The sequence below is a fragment of the Microtus ochrogaster genome, linkage group LG1, assembly GCF_000317375.1.
Source record: "Microtus ochrogaster isolate Prairie Vole_2 linkage group LG1, MicOch1.0, whole genome shotgun sequence".
Lineage (NCBI taxonomy): Eukaryota > Metazoa > Chordata > Mammalia > Rodentia > Cricetidae > Microtus > Microtus ochrogaster.
The window spans coordinates 34,948,187-34,970,522 of record NC_022027.1 but is presented as its reverse complement, the minus strand read 5'-3'; the positions used below and the strand labels follow the sequence as shown (position 1 = coordinate 34,970,522).

At 36.8% G+C, this 22,336-nt stretch overlaps 1 protein-coding gene across 1 annotated transcript in view; it reads right to left on the bottom strand.

Annotated features, from left to right (window-relative positions):
- Tmprss11d (transmembrane serine protease 11D) overlaps positions 1-22,336 on the bottom strand; it is a 33,558-nt gene that overhangs the window by 5,571 nt on the left and 5,651 nt on the right. The window contains exons 4-8 of the mRNA XM_026785022.1: positions 18,224-18,291; positions 11,335-11,489; positions 5,950-5,988; positions 3,842-4,019; positions 242-501 (exon numbers count right to left, since the gene is read on the bottom strand). Coding sequence (XP_026640823.1) covers positions 242-501; positions 3,842-4,019; positions 5,950-5,988; positions 11,335-11,489; positions 18,224-18,291 — 700 coding nt within the window. The remainder of the gene's footprint in view (positions 1-241; positions 502-3,841; positions 4,020-5,949; positions 5,989-11,334; positions 11,490-18,223; positions 18,292-22,336) is intronic.

Below are 22,336 nucleotides of genomic sequence, written 5' to 3'. Positions count from 1 at the left end.
CCTCAGGCTGTTTCCACATCAAAGCTGAATGTAGGGGTTCAAGCCCTTATTCACATCATTTGGGGGTGGAGGTGACTGAAGCAGAGGATTATGAATTTGAGGCCAGCTTGCGCTACATAATGAATTCCAAGCCAGCCTGGATTAAAGTGAGACCCTGTGTCAAAACTCAAAAACAATTTTCCATAGTAACAGATAACAGACAAGATGTCATTAAGCTGTTTCGTTTTCCGGAGACACTTACCTCCATAAGTGAGAGATCCCCAGCCTGTAACATATGCAACAGAACCAGGTATGATAGTCTGGGTCGCAGCTGGAAGACACACGCTATGGATATTTCTGGTAAAGGTGATGGGTCTTTCAAGTTGTATAACTGCAATATCATTATCACGAGTTGTGGGTCTGTAATTGTTATGGACTCTGATGGCTCTTACTCTCACTCTTAAGTTAGGAAGTACTGTAGAAACACCAAAGGTGGCAGTCCATTGTAGAGGATTAGAGTAGCTAAAAACAAAACCAGAAACATGCCATTAAATAGGGAGATGTAAGAAGAGATGCTTAAAAACACTGACTACTGAGCAGTAGAAATTATAGCAGTGATTACAGAATGTATATTAATACGGAAGGTAAAAATTAAACAAGAGCACTTTACCAAGTGTTGACTAGGCAGAAATTTGGATTTCTTGTATTTCTGGTCAAAGTAAATATTTGGAAAGCTCTGTGGTATATTTGTCAAGTTGCATATCTCCTTTTGGGCACATACCAGAAAAATTTCTAAAGATTTATTGATAGTATTCCTTTGTGTGTATATTCTTGTGTATGTCTAGGGTATGGGTTCTTTATGGTAATGGGAAATTACAGCAACCTAATGAGATGGGGTAAATGTGATGACTGATTACAGTGAATTTATGAACGACAGTGGCTCCAACAAAAGGGAATTCCCATGATTACGTAAAAACCATAAAGAACAATACAGAACTTTATAATCTGCTGTTGTCATAAATTAAAAGCACATAGTCACAAAAGTACCCACAAGTTTAACAGGTTGTGAATATTTAGAAATATCCAAATGCATTAGTTCCAGTAAGTCTATTGAGTTAAAAGTGGGATCCAAGAATGGGAAAAGAAAAAAATATAACTTAAAAAGGTCTTTTGCATACTGATGACAATAAGTGCTTCCAACTTTGGAAGTTGTTTAACTTAATATTATTACTCCTCAGATTAAATAGATACAAAATTCAATTAAATTATTATTTAAGAGTTTTCAGATAGTGGAGTTAATACAAAATATCAAAATTATGTATATACAAATTTCTTGATTACACATGAATGCACCCCAGTTACAAATTGTAAAGAAAAACTTAAATATAAGCATTTACATGTAAATATTATCTCTGACACAAATCAGTATCATAATTATGCCAACTTGGTGTCTCATTCCCTAGTTTATGTATAAGGTGTGATTGACCTTGAAGTACTAATGAAATAAGAAAAATATGTCAAGCATGGCATTAGGAATAAAGTAAACTGTCACTTAGAACAGTTACAGTTCTCTCCACTCATAGTTAAGCAAGCCATGGCTGTCTAGTTTGTGTGAGAAAAATCTCTGGAAACAAAACACTAAATAATTATGATTTCTATCCTTTATGAGTTCAATACACTGGTGGAAAAGACAAATATACTATCAGAAACAACAAAGATTACTGAGAAAAGTAAAAGAAAAATTGGCATGAAAAGCAAGAAAATACCATGAGGAGGTGATAATAGAGTAATTTTCAATAGAGCCTCATCATGTCTCTGTACCTGGATGTAAAAGTGGTTATCTCTTAACAAGTGCCTGCTCATGGTTCTTGGTGCTGCTCAGATCAGTACAGAGGGTATCAGGACATGGTCCATACAGCTTCTCAGCTCTGGCAGTTCCACAAGGTGGAGAGTAGGTTTGTGGTGGCAAAATTAAAATACATTTCCTGCATGGCTTTGGCATTCATTGTTGATACTTGTGATTACACCATTCAAGATGGTGACATACTTTCCTTGGTTTTTTGATACCTAGGTTCCAAGAGAATACAGCTCTAATATTGTTTCTAGTGCATCTCCAATTACACCAAAGTCTGCTAAGTCCAGGTACTTACACTTTTGGTTTCCACACTGTGGGTGTGGCTGAAAGCCGAGAGTGACAGTCTTACTTTTGGGCATTTCATGTGACATTGATTATTGAATTGGATTTATGAATTTAGTTCCCTGTGTTAGCTGAAATGCAGCAGCATGTATGCCTATTTAAACCTGAATCGTATGATTTGAGGGCGATCTCTCAAGCAACTTTCAAATTTATTCACCAACATTGAGTTATAAAACAGCCGCAGAAAGAAGAGAGGTTTTCTAGAATCTTTGTTCAGAAACTGTGTGCAAGTTGTGTTCATGTTTAATCCTCTTCATCTAATTAATGGACTAGTAAAAAACAACAAATGTGATAAAAGACAGTGCTTTCACTTCTCAGTAACATCTATCTCTTTGGAATTGTGACTATCCAAAAGCATTTCAGTCTGAACAAATGGGGATTTGGAAATGATAGCATTTTAGGAAAAAAAAAAACCCAGCAACTTGAGAAGTTTCATAGATGGGGAAATGTAAAAAGAGTTAGAGGAGAAAAAAGCTGCGAGCCCAAAGCTTAGGATGCATCCTTTTGGAAACAAGTTTGGACTGATTTGAGAGTGGATTGTTGTGTACGATAAGGATGCTGTATTTTACTAATTGAAGAAGACTGAGAAAAGAGTGGATATGGTTAGGGGAACACCCGAGTTGACTTTTCTGGATGATTTTCTCTTTTAGTTTAGTTTCCTCGAGTTTTTTAAGTTTTGGATATCCAGTACCAATATATGCCTGAAACTAGAAGCTTTCATGTTGAACACAGAAGAAATCATTTTCTTAGGAGCAGTGTGAGCTTCAGCTTGCACCGACAGAATGTTTGCACAGTTGCTCTGCAGCCGTCACTTACACTAGTGTAATCGTGTAATAGTCTGCTCACTGGGAAGTGTAAATGGCCTAACATAACCGCTCTCAAGCAGGAGTACTGCTGTGGTTGTACTTGGTGCTTCTATGAAGCAGAGTATTGTGTTCCATATAGGCATTGGATCAGTCTTGTGAAACTACATGAATGGGATTTTCTAGTCTCTAGGCCAACATCAGTCTACTAATTAGCTTATGTAATATAATGTGAAAATCATTTACAACAAAACTTAAAAATTATCTTACTTATTTAACCTGATGTATATGCTTTGCCTGAATGTATGTATGTGCAGCCACATGTATGTCTGGTGCCTGCAGAGCTCAGAAAAGGGTGTTGATGCTGTGGAACTACAGCCACCATATGGGTGCTGAGAACTGAACCCGGATTCTCTGAAAGCTCAACAAGTGCTATTAACCAACAAACCATCTCTCCAGCCTGGACCACAATGTAACATTTTTTAAAAAAACAATAGCTTAACCAGACCTACCAGGAACACTAGCACTTAGTAGTGTTGCCCCAATAAGAAAACAGAGTGAAGTTATGTAAATTCTATGAACTTTTATAAGAATTTAAATCAAGCACTCTAGCGTGTGATTGTTATTTTCTTTGCTGTGTTATAGTACTGTCATTTGGAAAAGAGAACTATTAGCAAATCATTATGCCAAAGGAGAAAAGACAATTATACTTCCACAAATGAAAAAGAAATGACTCAGAAATAATTTCCATTGAATTATTTAGGTGTCAATCCAATTATGTTTAGTCCTAGGGGTAGTGGGTGGAGTCTTCATGTAGCTGTCTTTCCATTACTCCCAGATGGAAGAGCAGCTGTGGACTCACCTTCTGAAGCAGTGAGCTGCGGTCAGGACCCACGAGTTACTGATCAGGGCACCTCCGCAATGGTGGACATTATTGAGCTGGAGACTGACTTGCCAGGGCCAGTCGCCTGTGTCGGCTAGAGTGCCCCCAATGATTCTCTCTTCAGACAGTGTGATGAGGTCCGGGCGGGCTCCACATTCTGACAAGAAAAAAGGATTAACTTCCTGGCCTGGTGATGCTTCTTCCCATTCAGAAAATTACTGCAGCGATTCTTCCTCATTGACGATTTCCCCACCCTTTTCCTAACACGTGCTGGATATTACAAGTGCATGACCATTTATTTTTATTTGAGGCAGGGCCCAAGGCTACCTCCAAACTCTAGTTATAGCTGAGAAAGAGTTTGAACTACTGATCATCCCAAGTCTACACTCCAAGTGCTGGGATTATAGATGTGTTACTGTATATCTGGTTCAATATGTTATATTTTTAAGGGACAGGCATGTTTATGAACTGTGTTACAGAACACAGTTCTGAAGTAAATTGAATAAGGCCATCTAATTCTGGAGCAACTTCATCATGGTTTGGGATACTTCATAAGTGTGGGCTAACCGGTCAGTACTGAATATGCCTCCATAGGCCCCAAACTCCTATAAGGTTTCCTTTTTCTAGCTACTCAAAATGTGACCTGTGTCCTTATTAAATGATTACTCCTGGAACCTTGTTGGGAGTACTGACTTTCAGTTCCACACCATCTAACAAGTTAGAAACTTGTTTTGAGGAGAGACGCATGTACATTGTGAAGTTGGAGTAAAACCATTGCATCCAGAAATCTTCTCCTGGGCATTATAGTTCACCATGGGTGTTCTGGTTCTCCTTACCTGGCTGTGTATAAGTAAGAGGACCTTAGGAAGGAATTGAATGTGACAGAAGATTCTGATTTCTAGAATTAGGTTTAAGAGTGATGAGATCACTCAGCTGGTAAAAGAGCCCGCCTCCAAGCCTGAGAATGTAAGTTTGATTCCTGGGACCCATATAATGGAAGGAGAAAATTGACTCCCTCTTATAGTCTTTTCATAGCATGTTCATATGGACAATCAATAAAAATGTAACTTAAAAATATAATATAACTTTATTTAAATATCTTAAGAAACCTACAAACATTTCAATGACAGAGGTGAAATGGACTGGGGTGGGTTAATTTGCTCAGTTCTTCTCGACCCAAAATGTTATATCTCTTCTTGTATTTAGTCTAATGTTTATTAGCAATAATAGAGGTATATCATTAATAAACATATCTATTGATGGGTTGGTCATAGGTTGCTAATCCAAAGCAATTGTTTTCTTACAGATTCTCCAATAGAAGAGGATTAGACTTTTATTAAGAATATACTTGGGTATGGGTTCTTTTCCTGCCTTCTCCAAATAAATTCTTTGGTGAATTATTTTATTACAGGTTTATTCAAAATAATTGTAAATTAAACACAGGACTGAATTGAAAAATATATTAGAGTGAAGTACCTTCTAAAATCTCTTAAGTATCTAAAATAAACCAGAAATCCAAGTACAGGGAACTAATTTCTAACTACATTTGTTGATCTGAGACGTAAGTTTTATGTTTCTAGGAATTTTATGCCTGTCCTCTTAGCCTAAAAGTATATATCAAGTGACATTGGAACATGACTTTCCCTTCAAGTTAAAGGCTTCAAACTTAAAATATTTTCACAATTTATTACCTTATGATTAACCCAAATCCACAACAAAGCAAGGCACTCTGGTGGTTCAAAAAAGCTACATGAATGTTGTCATCAACCATAATTTACAAGTCTACAGAAACACTGCTTTAGAACCACAGGAACAAAGCTTCCCAGAACTGCCAAGAAAGTTGCCTGGAGCTTGGTGTTGAGTGCCAAGTGGATTATACTCCACTGTAGTTCTATTTTTTTTTCTAGAAGAAATTACTAAAACCCTCATTCATCAGCCACTGTGAAGAGCAGTGACTGCTTTCTACAAGATCCCTACAGAGTGAACTCTTAATGAAGGCACCAGCTTCACAGATTGGCAAAGAGCTCAAAAGACTTGAACTTAAGATCCTTATAATTCGATAACTACAAAATAACCGAGAAACTTACCTTGAGTCAAAAAATTTTCTGTATCCTGGTCAGTGAGTGCTAGTGTTAAAAAAGAAAGAGCGAGAGTAAGATAAACAAAATATAAGCTGAAAACCATTTCACCTTGGTTTCATGAAGCTCAGTGCCAGGGAAACCAGAAACTCAGTCACTGGGAAGGTTTGCTGAAATTCAGATTCCCAGGCTCCACCTCAAGCCTTTGGAAAGAACCTCTGAGTCATGTGCCCCAGAAAGCTCTCCTTGCAACCTCATCCTAGTTGGTTGCACACAAACTGTTGGAAGTTCCTGCTTACATCTTTCAGGAAATACAGACTTTCCTGCTCCAAAGTCGCTCATTGCTCTTGGCAACAGAAAGGCTTAAGCAGTCGTTAGGATTCAGTGTGATATCACTTAGAAGGGAATCATTCATTTTTCAAATGCACCTGTGAATAGTCATTGGAATATGCATGTATTACTTTACTGATGCTACAGTGTGCGCTGTTTCTTCAGTAGTTAATAAAACCGAGGCTCCCTCAACACATTGTTTACAGATTGATACTAACCAAGAAATCATTACACATGACAAAAAAAGTGGAGGAAAGAGTAATGACACAGGATGAGTCAAAGATGTGATCATGAAGGGCATAACATTTGCCCTGTACTTCGAAACCCTAAGGAATGGCCCACGAAGACAAGAAGGAAAAGACATTCTGAATGGAAGGTGACATAACACCTGTGCTCCAGGTTGTAAGATATGTGTTGTGCAATAGTCAGTAGGTTACTACAGGTGTTGCATGCTGGGTTGTTGGGAGTGCCAGGCAAGACAACAATGTCAGCACTGGGTAGTGACCATTTGGGTGCTCTACTTCCAGGTCTGAATTCAGAACAGTTTCCCAAGGCAGGTCTTACAGTCATCTCAGTATGAACAACACATTTTATCTGAAATTTGCTACTTATGTTTCTTCATTTAGTATAAAATACCATACCTGCTGGAAGTTAAAAATGGTCTAAAATTTCCCTTTTCTCATACACATTCCTTTTAACAAGCCTCATCTTCTTTGCTACTCCATACTTTTATTGTTTGACATTTGTACAGTTATGATACCTTCAGATTGGTTCTGTTGTTACTTTATTGGGCTTATACTTTATGAAAAGAGTATGAAAATATTCTTGCTGGTCTTAAAAATTTTTAGTGGGCTATTAATCTTATTTTTAATAATATGAAATCAAACTTCATAAGACAGGTTTTCATAGTCTTTAAAAATAGTTTATGCCAAAATTATTCCTGGTTTCACAAAGTTTGTGATATACAATGTTCTTCTGTATATGCGTTGCTTTTATTGGTTGATGAATTAATCTGTTTTGGTCAATGGCTTAGTAGAGTAAAGCCAGGCAGGAAATCTGAACAGAGCTATACAAGGAAAGTAGGAGGAGTTGAGGAGTGGCCATGTAGCTGCCCAAGAAGCAGGATGTGAGGTAACAAACCACGAACCTCGTGGTAAAATATAAAATAATATAAATGGGTTAATTTAAGATGTGAAAGCTAGCTAGGAATATGCCTACGTCTTTGGTCAAACAATATTGTAACTAATAATGTTTTTGTGTGATTATTTGGGTCTGGGCAGTGGGAAAATGAAAGCACAGTCTCCATCTCCAAGTTTGTGCATTTCCTTTGCTTTTGTAAGCATCAGTAGGGCCAAGTCATCCTGTTGGAAGTAGGAAAAACAAAGACATCTGATCACTTTTCTGCCTTCTTTGAACAAAACAGACTTGAGTTTGAATCCTAACTGCCAACATATTGACTCTTTGACCTGAGCCCTTATCTATCAATGTTTCCTAAATGTTGTCAGTAAACAAACCTATGGGGATATCCATAAGCTTCTTGTTTCATTGTTCTGTCGAAGTATTCTGTTAGAGTTCTTGCTCCCCGCCCCCACCTTCAGGTAAAGCTTCTTCTTTCCACATCTTAGGACATGGAGATCCTTCTCATGTTTGGGTCTATATGTCCTCTAGTCTCTTTTCTGGATACCTGTATAAGTTGCTGTATTTATTGGATAGGCTTGACCTGATGGATTCTTTCTCTTGCTTCTTCATTTTTTTTTCATGTTTTGCAAAACAAGCAAGGGTCTTATATGTCTTAGAAGAAATGCTCTCTTCTAAACTGTGTCCTGACTTTGTATATCTTCTCTTGATCGTCAAGTCTGTTATCTAACAGTTAGACTAGTTTTTTGATTCAGCTTGCTATGAGTCTCAGGGAGGTAGAAACTGCTATTGATTCATTTGCAAAATTACCCAGCACACTGCCAAATATATAACAAGTACCCCGGAAGTACTTTGGAAGTATACCGTAATGTGTAGGAGAAGAGGTAATATTTGCTTACTTAGACTGGTCTGTGAGTGATCACAATATAAAGCATTTAAGTTTTTAAAAAGTCCCACAGTCTTTAAAGTTTAAAAACTTTAAAAGTTTAGTCTCTTTAAAATATACAGTGTCACTTTAAAATTGCAAAGTTTCTCAAAGTATCAAAGGTCTCATAACTGTGTGTTCTATAAAATCAAAATAAGTAAAATACTTCCTTATTCCAAGAGGTAATAACCAGAGCATAGTCACTATCAAATCAAAGCAAAACAAAAGTCCTACAGTACATACCTCAGTGTCAGACATCTGGAACTCACCCATGATCCTTTCCCCAAAGGGTTTGGCAGTTCAAGCTCTGTCCCCTCAGTAGACTCTTGCCAGCTTTACGCCATACCTACTTTTGTTCTTGGTAATCACCTCATGGTACTGGTATCTACAAAATGCTTGGTCCTCTTGCAACTGGGTTGTGCCTATACCAGTAGCCTTTCCTGGGCTCTCTTTGAGGACTGCATGATGCCAAGCCTAAAGTTCTCTGCATAATTCTTTTAATCCTGGAATTTCTGCTGCAACCGAGACTGCGCCTCCACCAGTGACCTCTCCTGGCCTCTCACTGCTTCAGACCTCATGATCATGTTCTTCATGATCTCTTTATCTTCAAAGCCAGTACGACCTAGGAAACTCTTACTTCTTACCAAGTTCAGCGGCCAGAACCAGCTGTAACCTAAGGCTCCTCTGGACCACAGTTTCTGTGTGATGACCCTGAGGAAACATTTGCCAGAAAATTTCCCCTTAACGATCCTGGCCTCTTGTTAATCACAGCTAATCCTTCAGCTGCAGCTAACTAGAGCCACAGATTTTTAATTCAAAACATTGAATGGCCCCAACAGAGTCTATAAGTGCCTCATAAACCTCCCTTTAAAATTTCACAAGCCGTGCCATTGACCTCTGTTTCAATCTCAGTATTATCTTGTGAGTTCCCATAATAGCTTATTATGCTCTGAATACTCAATGGATTTTCTAGCCTAAAGTGACAAAGTCCTTACACAATTTGCCCAAAACCAATCTCGTCTATCACAGAAATGAGCCTGATATCAATTTTTGTGTTAATTAGGTTTCTATTGCTGTGATGAAACACCATAATCAAGAGTGACATGCTGTGTGTGTGTGTGTGTGTGTGTGTGTGTGTGTGTAACGTTTGTTTTGGCTTACAACACCAGATCACAATCCATCACTGGGAGAAGTCAGGGCAGGAAGTTAAGGCAGGAACCTGGAGGCAGGAACTGAAGTAGAGACCATGCAGGAGTGCTGCTTACTGACTGGCTCATCTTAATTGCTCATTTTTTTTTTTAAATACACTCCAGGACCACTTTCCTGGTGGTACTGACCCAAACAACTGGGCCCTCTCATATCATTCCTAAAGACAGAAAATGATCCAAAGACTTGCCTACAAGCTGATATTATAAAAGCATTTTCTCAGTTGACTTTCCCCCTCTCAGATAACTGTAGTTTGTGTCGAGTGGAGAAAAATCTAGCAACACAATACCCATCAGTAATTTACAAGTATGCAGAGAAAAGTGGTATATAAGGCCAGTGGAATATTACATAGCAATAAAACAGCAGAATGCTGTCATTTGAAACAACATAAAATAGGAAGGCATTGTGACTAATAAGTCAGGCTCAAAATAACAAATAATGCATGTTCTCATTTTCATGTAAAAACTAAAACAAAAACTTAAAGAGGTATGGAGTAGGATAGTTTTTATCTACCCCTGTAAAGGGTATCTAGGAAGGAAGAATGGAGAGAGGACAGACAACGGGATGGCAAGTAAGGATGGGTAGGAAAGATCAATTTTCATGTTGCCATGAACTATGGTTGACAACTATTAATGAATATTTTAAAATACTTACCAGAGAAGACGTTAACTGTCCCCCAAGGAAAGAACTGTTGAATGTCTGAATTGATAGCTAAACCGGTTTCTCTGATCTAATCTTTATGTAATGCATAGGTATTGAAATGCCTCAGTACCCTGTATATAGGTCTAGTGACTACATGTTAGTGGGGGACAATTCTGCATTTTGTCAATTATGTTTTAAGTAAATGCTGATTGGCCAATAGCCAGGCAGGAAGTATAGGTGGGACCACCAGACAGGAAGTAGAGGCGGGGCAATGAGAACAGGCGTATTCTGGGAAGAAGGAAGCTCTTCCCACGTTCCTGTTCAGACACCAAAGAAGCAGGATGTGACCTGCCCCGCTGAAAAACATACTGAACCATGTGGCTAACTAGAATAATGGTAATATAAGTTATATGCGCTAATATGAAGCCTGAGCTAATGGGCCAATCAGTTTTATAACTTATGTAGACTTCTATGTGATTCTTTGGGACGTACCGGCTGTGAGAACTGGGCAGGACAGAAACCCCAACAAGCAACCCGCTCCTCATGTTACAACATGTCAATTTAAATATATTTTAAGCATTTTTACTTATTTGCAAATTTTGTCATAATAAATTTTATAAATCTAAAGAATCATTTTCTCATTATTCTTATGCAAATTTGAGATATCAGTCCTGAATTATACTCCCATTTCACAAAGATAAAACTGAGGACATAAATCCTTTTAAATTCCAACCTCTAAAATTCACCCCTATCGGAACCATCTTAACTTACGTAATCAATTTTAAAAAGAAAATGATTTTTTTTTTATCATGCTGTGTCATTCTATACAAGGCTCAAAACAATAGAAAAAGACATGGTAGAACAAGTTAAAATAAGTTGCCCTTGTGTGGACAGTACAAAATAGATCTCTTCCTATGTTGAAATTATTGTATTTAGGAAGAAAATCAAATCTTCAAAATATTTATGACTAGTAAAAGAGAAAAATTTTAGACTGTTTGTGTTAGAGAACTATATATTATATTTAGAATTGTAGTACAGTTTTGGTGGTTCAATTACAAATAATGAGGTAAGATTCTCATTTAATTAATATGTGAATTTGAATGAGTAAATTTGTAACCTATATTAAAACAAAAAGGCATAGAAATGATACTTGCATGTTATCTCATTTGAAGGGGCTATTTCCAAGTTTCCAGAGTTATTCAGTATTCGTAGCACAGATTGGATTCTGCTTTTCATGGTTTTTTTATTGGCACGTTTACTAGATCGAAATTTCATGACAGCATCTGCGATCACACCATTCCCTTCTTTCCTGAAAGTCAAAAGAAACAGACACCTTCAATACCTTTGTGCTGTTTATATGCTCTTGATGAGACCATCTTAAAAGAATTAATTTGGGAACACGTTTGCATAACGGACACACTTAATGATATCTCACAATGCTATTTCCCAAATTTGGTTTTAACACAGCCCACCATAATCACCATACAGCATAGCATTTTGAAACCAGAATGCTACCACCATGTGACTTTTCATAAACTATTTAAGTTTCTTAATACACTATGTCCAGAAATCTCACTGATTTAAATGGTTTTCTGTGAATATTATATGCAGAAATTGATAAAGAACTTTTGGAAAGAATGCATGGAAAACACTAAGGTGCACCATAATAACCATTACCTGTTATTAGACTTACCAAGTTGAGATAAATATTTATTGTCTTAAACTAACTTAAAAGTTGATGAGTTTTCAAATTTATGTGAGTAAAACATCAGTTTTACTCACAGATGCATTCATCTGACCACAACAACAAATTTATAGGCATATATTAAGATTTTACTTTTCTTTTTATTGACCACAGAGACTCATTTTTCACAATGAACTTGATATCAAAACCTAGATAAATTCTACTTTATTTTATATCAACAATGTTAGGTTGAAAGTGGGCCTTCAAATAGTAGTGTTGGCGGCAATGACCTAAACTGAGTGTCTCTGACTGGGTAAACAGAAGGATTGTTATTAGTAAACAGAAGCCTAGATTCAGAATTACTAAGGAATTCTGTAAGGCCAGTCTATGTTTATTATGAAAACCACTTCCTCCTTTGTCTACCTCTAAGATCAACCACTGTGGGCTAAGGCATCCAGGTCTCAAACAAGTTCTACCAGCTCCAAGACTCCTACCCCACTGACTATCATTGAAAATTGGATTGCTTTCCTGACAAGTGTTGTTCTCCATCCCCTAGATAGCAATTTGATCTTATCCCCCCCCCCAAAAAAAAAACATTTCTTTCTACCCATGGAATGATCCAGTTTGATGGTTTCATTGAGCCCTCACTTACAAATAATTAACATTATGGGCCACCTCCAACATCTGGTCTTGGCTTGTGTTCTTTCTAGTTTTATGTCAATTTGTCACAAGCTATAGTTATCAATCAGGACGGGATCTTGATTAAAAAAATGCTTCCATAAGATCAGGCTGTAGAGCTGGGCGGGGGTGGCATATGCCTTTAATCCCAGCACTTGGGAGGCCGGGGGTGGGGGCGGATCTCTGTGAGTTCGAGGCCAAGCCTACGCTACAGAGTGAGTTCCAGGCTAGCCAGGGCTTCACAGAGAAACCATGTCTCAGCAAAAACAAACAAACAAACAAACAAATAAATAATAAGATCAAGCTGTAGGATATTTTCTAAATTAGTCATTGATGTGGGAGGACCCAGCCCAGTGCAGGTGTTAAGACCCTTGGCTGGAAGTCCCAGGTTCAAGAAGGAATCAGGTTGAGCAAGGCATGAGGAGCAAGCTAGTAAGCAGCACCACTCCATGGACTCTGCATCAGCTCCTCCCTCCAAGTTCCTGCTCAGTTTGAGTTCCTGTCCCGACTTCCCTCAGTGATGAATGGTGATATGGAAGTATAAGCCACATAAACCCTTTTCTACCCAGGTTGTGTTTGGTTATGGTGTTTCATTACAACAATAGTAATCTTAAAACTAGGTCAGTTTACTTCTTTTTGGGAAAAGTGCAGTAGGCAAATTTTGCTCAATGTTCCTCGTATACCTCTGTATACAATTTCATCTGCCCAACTCAAACACCAGTTCAAATTGCAGACTTACCATCTGTGCCAGGAACTAATTTAGTGTGTATATATATATATATATATATATATATATATATATATATATATATGTTCAAAACAACATTTTGTGATGCTAGGCACTACTCTAAGTTCCAGTAATTGACTGTGGCGAAATTTCACTGTTGCCACTCTTGTGATTGGGCAACTTAGCTGGAGCAATAGACACTGAACAATTACAATTTATATATTGCTAAACCTAAGCAATTTTAAAATGTTATGTAAGTATTATATAAAATGTTATGAGTTCTATTTCAGATTCAAAACTGAACTCACAAGTTAATGAGGAAAATTTCTAGTATAAAAAACAATCTGTTAAGTTACATATTCTAGAATATTTAATAGGCTTCCATTTAACAATTACATAGCAAAATAGAGACATGGTCTTAGGTGAGTGAAATATATGGAATTAGTATTTAGATTTCAAACAACTGAACTCTAGTGGAGGTGTGGATTAAAGAGAAAAACTCCTGCTCATCATAAACAAAGGACTTATCTCTTTCCCAGGCTCAACTATAAATGGGGAAAAGAGTTTTATCCCCAGAAATTGGAATTATGAACCTGGCTACATAATATTTGTGTTTGTATTGATACTATCTATGCATTCTTAGACTCTGTAAGGTAGTATCAAGTTGGAGCAAAAAAGGAAAAAAAAACAGGGAACTTTGAAATTCTCAACACAGTATTACCAGTGGAGAAGTATATTTGAAGTGATTAATGATATAAAAGAAAGAATTATAAAAATGAGAAAATAGATGATTTTAACTCCTCCCCACACACATAAAAATACAGGTAAATGGAATGTTGTGGTTTATTCCTGTAATCATAACACTCTGGAGGTTAAGCCAGGAGAACTGAATGAGTTTGAGGCCATATGGGGGCTTTAAAATAAGGCTTTATTTCAATAAAACTAAAAAAGAGCAAGCTAACAAAAGATCTGGTAAAGTGGTGCTCATAAAAAAAATATCCTCACTGAAATGATAACTTTACATGTTGTTTACAAATCATGTTGCAAAGCTAAATAAATGTTATTAAACGAGAGATGAATATGAAGAAGTTACAGAGTCTAGTAACAGTTGGAATGAACATAGACATTAGGAGACACAGAGATGTTCAGTGTATACTGAATTAAAGCTAAAGAGGAGCACACACAAAAGAAAACAACTATAACACTAGGAGAGATAGTAAGAATTATCCCTAATTTATCAATATGTGATGTCTCAGATTGCAGTGAGTCTGAAGCATATTAAAAAAAAGAAAATAAGAATTCAAATGCATCAAAATGAAACTAAATTCCAAAGACCAAGAAATTAAGCTTCTATATATTAATTTTAAGTTGTCTAAAACTGAAAAATAAAAGCTACATGATCATCTCATTAGATGCTGAAAAAGCCTTCGGCAAAATACAACAGTCCTTCATGATAAAGGTCTTGGAGAAAGCAGGGATACAAGGAACATACCTTAACATAAGAAAGGCAATATTCACCAAGCCAACAGCCAACATCAAACTAAATAGAGAGAAACTCACAGCCATCCCATTGGAATCAGGAATAAGACAAGGTTGTCCACTCTCTCCATATCTATTCAATATAGTTCCTGAGGTTCTAGCTAGAGCAATAAGACAACAAACGAATATCAAGGGGATACAAATCAGAAAAGAAGTCAAACTCTCACTATTTGCTGATGATTGTTTACATAAGCGACCTCAAATATTCTACCAAGGAACTTCTACAACTCATAAACACTTTTAGTAATGTAGCAGAATACAAGATTAACTAAAAAAAACTATCCCTCCTTTACACAGATGCTACATGGGCAGAAAAAGAAATCAGAGAAATATTACCCTTCACAATAGCCACAAATAGCATAGAATATCTTGGAGTAACTCTAAGCAAACAAGTGGAAGACTTGTATGGCAAGAACTTTAAATCTTTGAAGAAAGAAATTGAAGAAGACACCAGAAAGTGAAAAGATCTCCCATGCTCTTGGGTAGGCAGAAGTAACATAGTACAAATGACAATCTTACCAAAAGCAATCTACAGATTCAATGCAATGCCCATCAAAATCACAGAAAAATTCTTCACAGACCTCAAAAATAACAGTACTCAATTTCATATGGAAAAGCAAAAAACCCAGGATAGCCAAAACAATCCTGTACAATAATGGAACTTCTGGAGGCATCAAAAACCCTGACATCAAACTCTACTACAGAGCCACAGTACTGAAAACAGCCTGGTATATTGGCATAAAAACAGACAGGAGGACCAATGGAAATGAGTCAAAAACCCAGATATCAATCCACATACCTAAGAATACCTGATTTTTGACAAAGAAGCAAAAAAAAAATCAAATGAAAAAAAATTAACAAATGGTTCTGGCATAACTGGATATCAACATGTAGAAGAATGAAAATAGATCCATATCTATCACCATGCATAAAATTCAAGTCCAAATTGTATCAAAGACCTCAACATAAAGCCAGTCACACTGAACCTTATAGAAGAGAAAGTGGGAAGTACACTTGAATGCATTGGCACAGGAGACACTTCCTAAATATAATCCCAGTAGCATAGACACTGAGAGAAACAATTAATAAATGGGACCTCCTGAAACTGAAAAGCTTCTTTAAAGCAAAGGACATGGTCAACAAGACAAAATGACAGCCTACAGACTGGGAAAAGATCTTCACTAACTCCACATCTGACAGAGGTCTGCTCTCCAAAATATACAAAGAACTCAAGAAATTAGTCATCAAAAGAACAAATAATCCAATTTAAAATATGAGGTTCAGACCTAAACAGAGAACTCTAAACAGAGGAATCTAAAATGGCTAAAAGACACTTAATGAAATGCTCAACATCCTTAGCCATCAGAGAAATACAAATCAAAACAACTCTGAGATTCCATCTTACACCTATAAGAATGGCCAAGATCAAAAACACTGATGCAACTTATGTTGGAGAGGATGTGAGCTAAAGGGAACACTCCTTCATTGCTGGTGGGAGTGCAAACTGGTACAGTTGCTTTGGATATCAATATGGCAATTTCTCGGAAAATTAGTAAGCAATCTTCCTAAAAACCCAGGAATATACAGGTATATACCCAATGGATGTTCAATTGTCCCACAAGGACATGTGTTCAACTATGTTCATAGCAGCTTTGTTTGTCATAGCCAGAACCTGGAAACAATGTAAATGCCCCTTGACTGAAGAATGGATAAGGAAAATGTAGTACACTTACATAATGGAGTACTATACAACAAAAAAAAATGACATCTTAAAATTTGAAAGCAAATGGATGGTCTAGAAAACATCATATTGAGTGAGGTAACCCAGATCCAGAAAGATAAATATCATATGTACTCACTCATAATTGGCTTTTGGACATAAAGCAAAGAAAACCAGGATACAATTCATAATCCCAGAGAACCTAGACAACAATAAGGACCCTAAGAGAGACATACGTGGATCTAATCTACATGGGAAGTAGAAAAAGACGAGATCTTCTGATTAAACTGGGAATGTGGGGACTATGGGAGAGAGTTGAAGGGGAGGGGAAAAGAAGGGAGAGGAACAGAAAAAAATGTATAGTTCAATAAAATCAATAAAAATAAAATCAATAAAAAATTTAAGTTGTTTAAGAATATGGTTGTGTTTATTCATATCTGGGGATGAAAGATCACCATGACAGAGATGCAATTTCAAGAATAATCAACAGTGACTGTGAAGCCACTGAAAGAGGAGAGTGTGAACTGGGATATGTGGCTCATAGAGCACTCTCATGTTCAACCTGTGAGGATCATACTAGAGCTAGCAAAGGAAACAGAGCGGATATCTAGAAAGTAAGCAGCAAAATCATGGCTGTGAAGAGTCCTAAGAGGCAGGGAATGATATTTCAAGGACAAGTCAACAATGGCAAATGGTGCTCAGAGATCCAAGAGTAAAACTGAAGTAATTTTCTTGGATTTTGTGATTTGGATGCTGGTGATGAAATTGGCAAGAATACCTTACATTTTGGAGTGTGGTCAGAAGACAGAATACAGTGGATTAGTGGCAAGTGAGTCGTTAACAAAAGGAACAAAAATGTGGATGACTTTTTTCCATCTACTTCAGTATTGGTTTAAACCTTTATCATTGCAAGCTAGTGCAGACACAGCAAATCACCCAAAGGAATGCACACTGAATAGATAGAAATGTGGTTTGTAACCCTTCCGTAGTCTCTCCCTCAGCCTCTTAATCCTCTTCAAAGCTCAATTAAAACACAATTCTGTCTATTTTTGTGATGTTAATTAGACCTTGAGAAAGAATTCATGCACCTTTTTGCATGAATTTTCATATTGCCATGTGAAGCAACATGGTCATTTAAGATATTTCTGGGAACATTGTTCAGTATGACTAGTTTTCATGGAAGAGCCTCTTCTATTATACCACATGGAGTAGCAGATTCCCAAAGCTTGCTTGCTGCCAGTCCTGTCCACTACAGACTTCTCATGGGTTTTACTACACTATTATCCTTTTATTATGACATTCCAGTCAAGTGAAGCCAAAATCTTACTTCTGGTGTTGGCATGGCTCATCTTGGATGAATACATCCCAAGTATTTTGCAACTCAAGGAGGTACTGTATGTAGGCTGCTTTGTGATATCCAGAGGATTTATACAGTAGCATGGCCCTGTTACTGTCACCTCACACCAGCTTTTCTTGCACCCATTAAGAATGTGGTGATATTGTTATTTGTACAATAACACAATAAATATAGCATTTTACTTCGTCTTTTAAGCTGGCCCATTTCTTATTATTTTTTATTTTCATCTTATTATAACAAATACAAGAACATGCCATTTAATATCCACAGTGCAAACAGAAGTCAAACATACTAAGCTGCATCTTTGCAAATATGGTTTTTGTTATGCTTTCACTTACCTGAGTTTGACAACATGTGTTCTGATAAACTCACTTTTTAAATCTGATTCTCGGAATGCATTAGTAATCTGTAGAAAGAAAATGGGAAAATAATATCACTGAAATTGCAGTCTCTTCTTTCTATTTAATGACTCTGTAACATGGGTCTTATACGTTGAGAAGTAGAAATCTATCAGATGAGGTCAGGTCAGGTTTGTCATGGATAGCATAGAACCAATATAGGCTGATAGAGTAATCTTCTGATGTGGGTCCTATTTCACAGCTATTAAGCAAAGAGGATCTGGACAGGGCATGACTTCAATACAAATCTCCCTAACTACATAAAATGTTTTGCTTCACGAGACCTTACGATATATGATTTGCTAGTTGTGAATGAGGTAATTGGGGTAAGACTCAAGTCAACATTAGGGAAATCCTTCCACACAACTCGATATGTGTGTGGTTCACAATGTCTGTGTTTCAAATGGTTGAAATCAGGCTAAGGTTAATTAGTGATTAATTAGATGATTAAGGCTGATTAATGATGAAAATCTGAAGGGAAGGTGGAAAGAAGCAAAGAACAGTGTTTCCCTGTTAATTTTTTTTGATTCTAGACTAATCTACAGTCATTACTTATAGCATTTGTTGATAATTTCTTGATCTAACAAGCTTAGCCTTTTCCTAGGAGAGGTAGTTGTCAGTTAACAAGGAACATTTGTTCACAATGCGGTTCTAGGTCAGGTATATTGTGCTTTTATAATAGGAAATGGATTGCTTTCACTTATATGATGCGGTTGACCCCAGTGGATGAGGAGTTAGGCAGCGTTATCCAGGAGTTGAAGACAACTTTTCTTTAGCCGATAAAATTGATACGATTTCTATAATACCACAACTTTTAAAATCAATTCCCATTAGCAGATTAATAGCACAACCAATGATGTGGAAAACAGTTTTGCTTTCCCCATATAGACTTTAAATTTTCTTAAAAATAGTGTACTTTGACTATATTAAAATCATTTATATTTCCTTTTAGAAATTAAGGAAATTTAGCAACTTTAATGAAAAAAGCAAAAAATCACAGAATTATACAGTATGAAGTGAACTATTTCTATCATTTAGTCATCTATATTTCCGTTATCTAAGTAAAAAGACATGGGTTACTATGTTTATTAAGAGCTTGAGTCATAATTGCTCCCTATCAGACTATCCAAATGCATTAAATTTTATACTCATTTGGTTTTATGATTTGTTTTATTGATATTTTTTAATAACATTGGGACAACTAAGTAAACAATAAAAAAGGGATTTTATGTGTGTCCTGACGTTTTTACGTATTGTGTAGAATCTTAATAAAAACACTAAAATTACCTTCATTTTAATGGTAAGGGATGTAAACATACTTTGTGATTTATGTTTTAGAAAATGTTTGAGAATAATTTAAGGATGACAAGGTTTAATATGTATATATGTATACATATGTATGTATATATGTATTATATATTCTAAGACATTTAAGTATTTTGCAAAGATATATAATATTTCTTTTTTCTCTCATGCCTTTGTGTTGCTGAATATATGGTATTTCTTATGCCAGTTTTTTTACAGTTAGCTTCTCTCAGTTCTGTGTGTGCTTGGTTAAGGTTGAGCTGACCTCCTGTATCTGACCTGATCCGTTTGGAACTGAATGACCCATTAAGACATCTGCTGTGTTAATAAGAAGCTGGGTCCTGATCCCCACAGTGAAGCTTGATCCTTTCAATATTTAGGTAAGCCCAGAAATGCTCCATGGCATTATTGTGTAGATGGGGACTTCTCATAAGTAACTGTTTATGACAATCTCGCTCCAGGTTTAGATCATTGTTAGCTCCAAGAACTTTTGGATGCTCATGCATTGAGCACCAACCAGACAATTTCTTAGTACAAATGATGTAACTGTACTCTCTAATTTTAAAGACTAGACTGAATGGAGAAAGTGCCAGAAAGGGAGTGTTGGTGTGCTCCAGGGAGTTTAAGTACAGTGTTTGGAACCTTGCTCCTTTGCATCATGTAAATGATGCCAGAGACATCTTGGATTAGGTTGCGACGATTGTGTTATGCATGACAGAACTTTTAGTGTAGGTATGATTTAATTACAAGAAACAAAGATGCTTATTCATTTCCTACTGTTAGTCCTGAAAATTTAAGTACCAAAGTAATGCATTTTTGCATTGTGTATGTTGGAATGCTTGATTTTAAAAATTGCTGTTTGAATGTCTAGTTTAAAGTTCATTAAAAAAAAGACAAAAGTCAAATAAAATTTGGCTTGAGATTGAGAGAACTTCCAGTAATAAGCAAGTTCTGTGCTGGCTGGTTTTATGCCAACTTGACACAGGGTACAGTCACGTGACGAGAGGGAACCTCAGTTAAAAAATTACTCAAGATCAGGCTGTAGGCAAGCCTGGGGCTGTTTTACTTAATTTAGTGATTGATAGGAGAGTGCCAAGTCCAATGTGGGTGGTGGCACCCCTGGGCTAGTGGTCCTAGGTTCTATAAGAAAGCAGATTAATCAAGTCATGAGGAGCAAGGCAAAAAGCAATACTCCTCTAGAGTCTCTGCATTAGCTCCTGTCTCCAGGTTCCTCCCCTGCTTGAGTTCCTGCCCTCACTGCTTTTAATGATGAGCTGTTGTATGGAACTATGAGTAAATTAAACCCTCTCCTTCCAAGGTTGCATTTGCTCATGGTATTTCATTACAGCAATAGTGACCCTAAGATAGGCCCTAAACATGCTTTAGCATTTTGTACTTATGTGGAATGTGTTATCAATGATAATTATCAAATCAAATTACCAGTTAATTGAAAAACCTTGCAGATACTTAGAATTTTGCTCTATCAAATATGTAGCCAAGATTAATATTTTATAAAAATAAACAATAATATCTACCTCATTAGTATGCAAATTGCTTTTATATTTAATAAATGGTATATATATAACTGGCATCAAGGTGATATATAAATTATTTATTCCTTTCATGGTGAACATATTTTTCTAGCACCTCTTACTTTACATGCTTATTTTAAAGTTATCTATGATTTATTGTCAGCAAATGTTTGATTTGTGTCTCTAATTTATATACTATATGTTGAGTAATACATAAATGTTTTTCTGACAGTGGTGTGTGGTGATTCATGCCCTTTAATCACTGTACTCAGAGGCAGAGACAGGCAGATCTTTGTGAATACAAGGTCAGTCTGTCTGGTCTACATACTGAGTTTCAGACCAGCCAGAGTTACATGGTGTGAACCTGTCTCATTAAAACAAACAACACACACACACCAAACAAATAAAAAACAAAACCATTTCTTAGCACAAAAGGAGTCACAACTGGAAAAAGTTTAAGAAACTTCACAGTGTTGTGTGGTCACAGGAACACATGCATGTTGAGAGTTTAATGGAGAAAACCTGACAGAGACCGAACAAAGCTCTTCAGGGAGACTCGTAGCTTGCTGTGTATTTTTTTCTGTTCAAAGTTCTAAAGTTTGGCTCCCAATGAAGTTCACCTCTAAGTTGTGTGACAAGTTGCTTATTCAGTACCACAGCAATGATAGTGCTCGCTGGAGATTAACTTCCGTCTCTCAGTGTGGCGTGTAGACAGTGTCAGTACCACAGCAATGATAGTGCTCACTGGAGATTAACTTCCGTCTCTCAGAGTGTGATATATAGACACAGTGTCAGTACCACATCAATGATAGTGCTCATTGGAGATTAACTTCTGTCTCTCAGAGTGTGGTGTGTAGACACAGTGTCAGTACTACTTTGGAACTAGTTTTTAATGTGTATTGGTGGGAAAGGGTGACCAAGATTTATTGAATTAGAAGTTGAGTCAGAGGCCCAGAAATCTGAGGCTTGATGAGACTATCACTTGGCTGTTATATGTTAAAATTTCACAAGCTTTGGATTAATTTACATATTTAGATCTTTTCAAAATGAAGAGGGAAAGTGAGCAACCTTAGACTGGTCAAATCTAACCCAGGCCTGAAAGCTAGCCCAGCTCCCTGTCGATGCAGGAGTGCCAGGTGTCTGCTTGTCAGGACAGGGCAAGAAGACAGAGGTATCTTCATGCATGAGGCAAAGCTTGCTTTGAACGTTTCTGTTC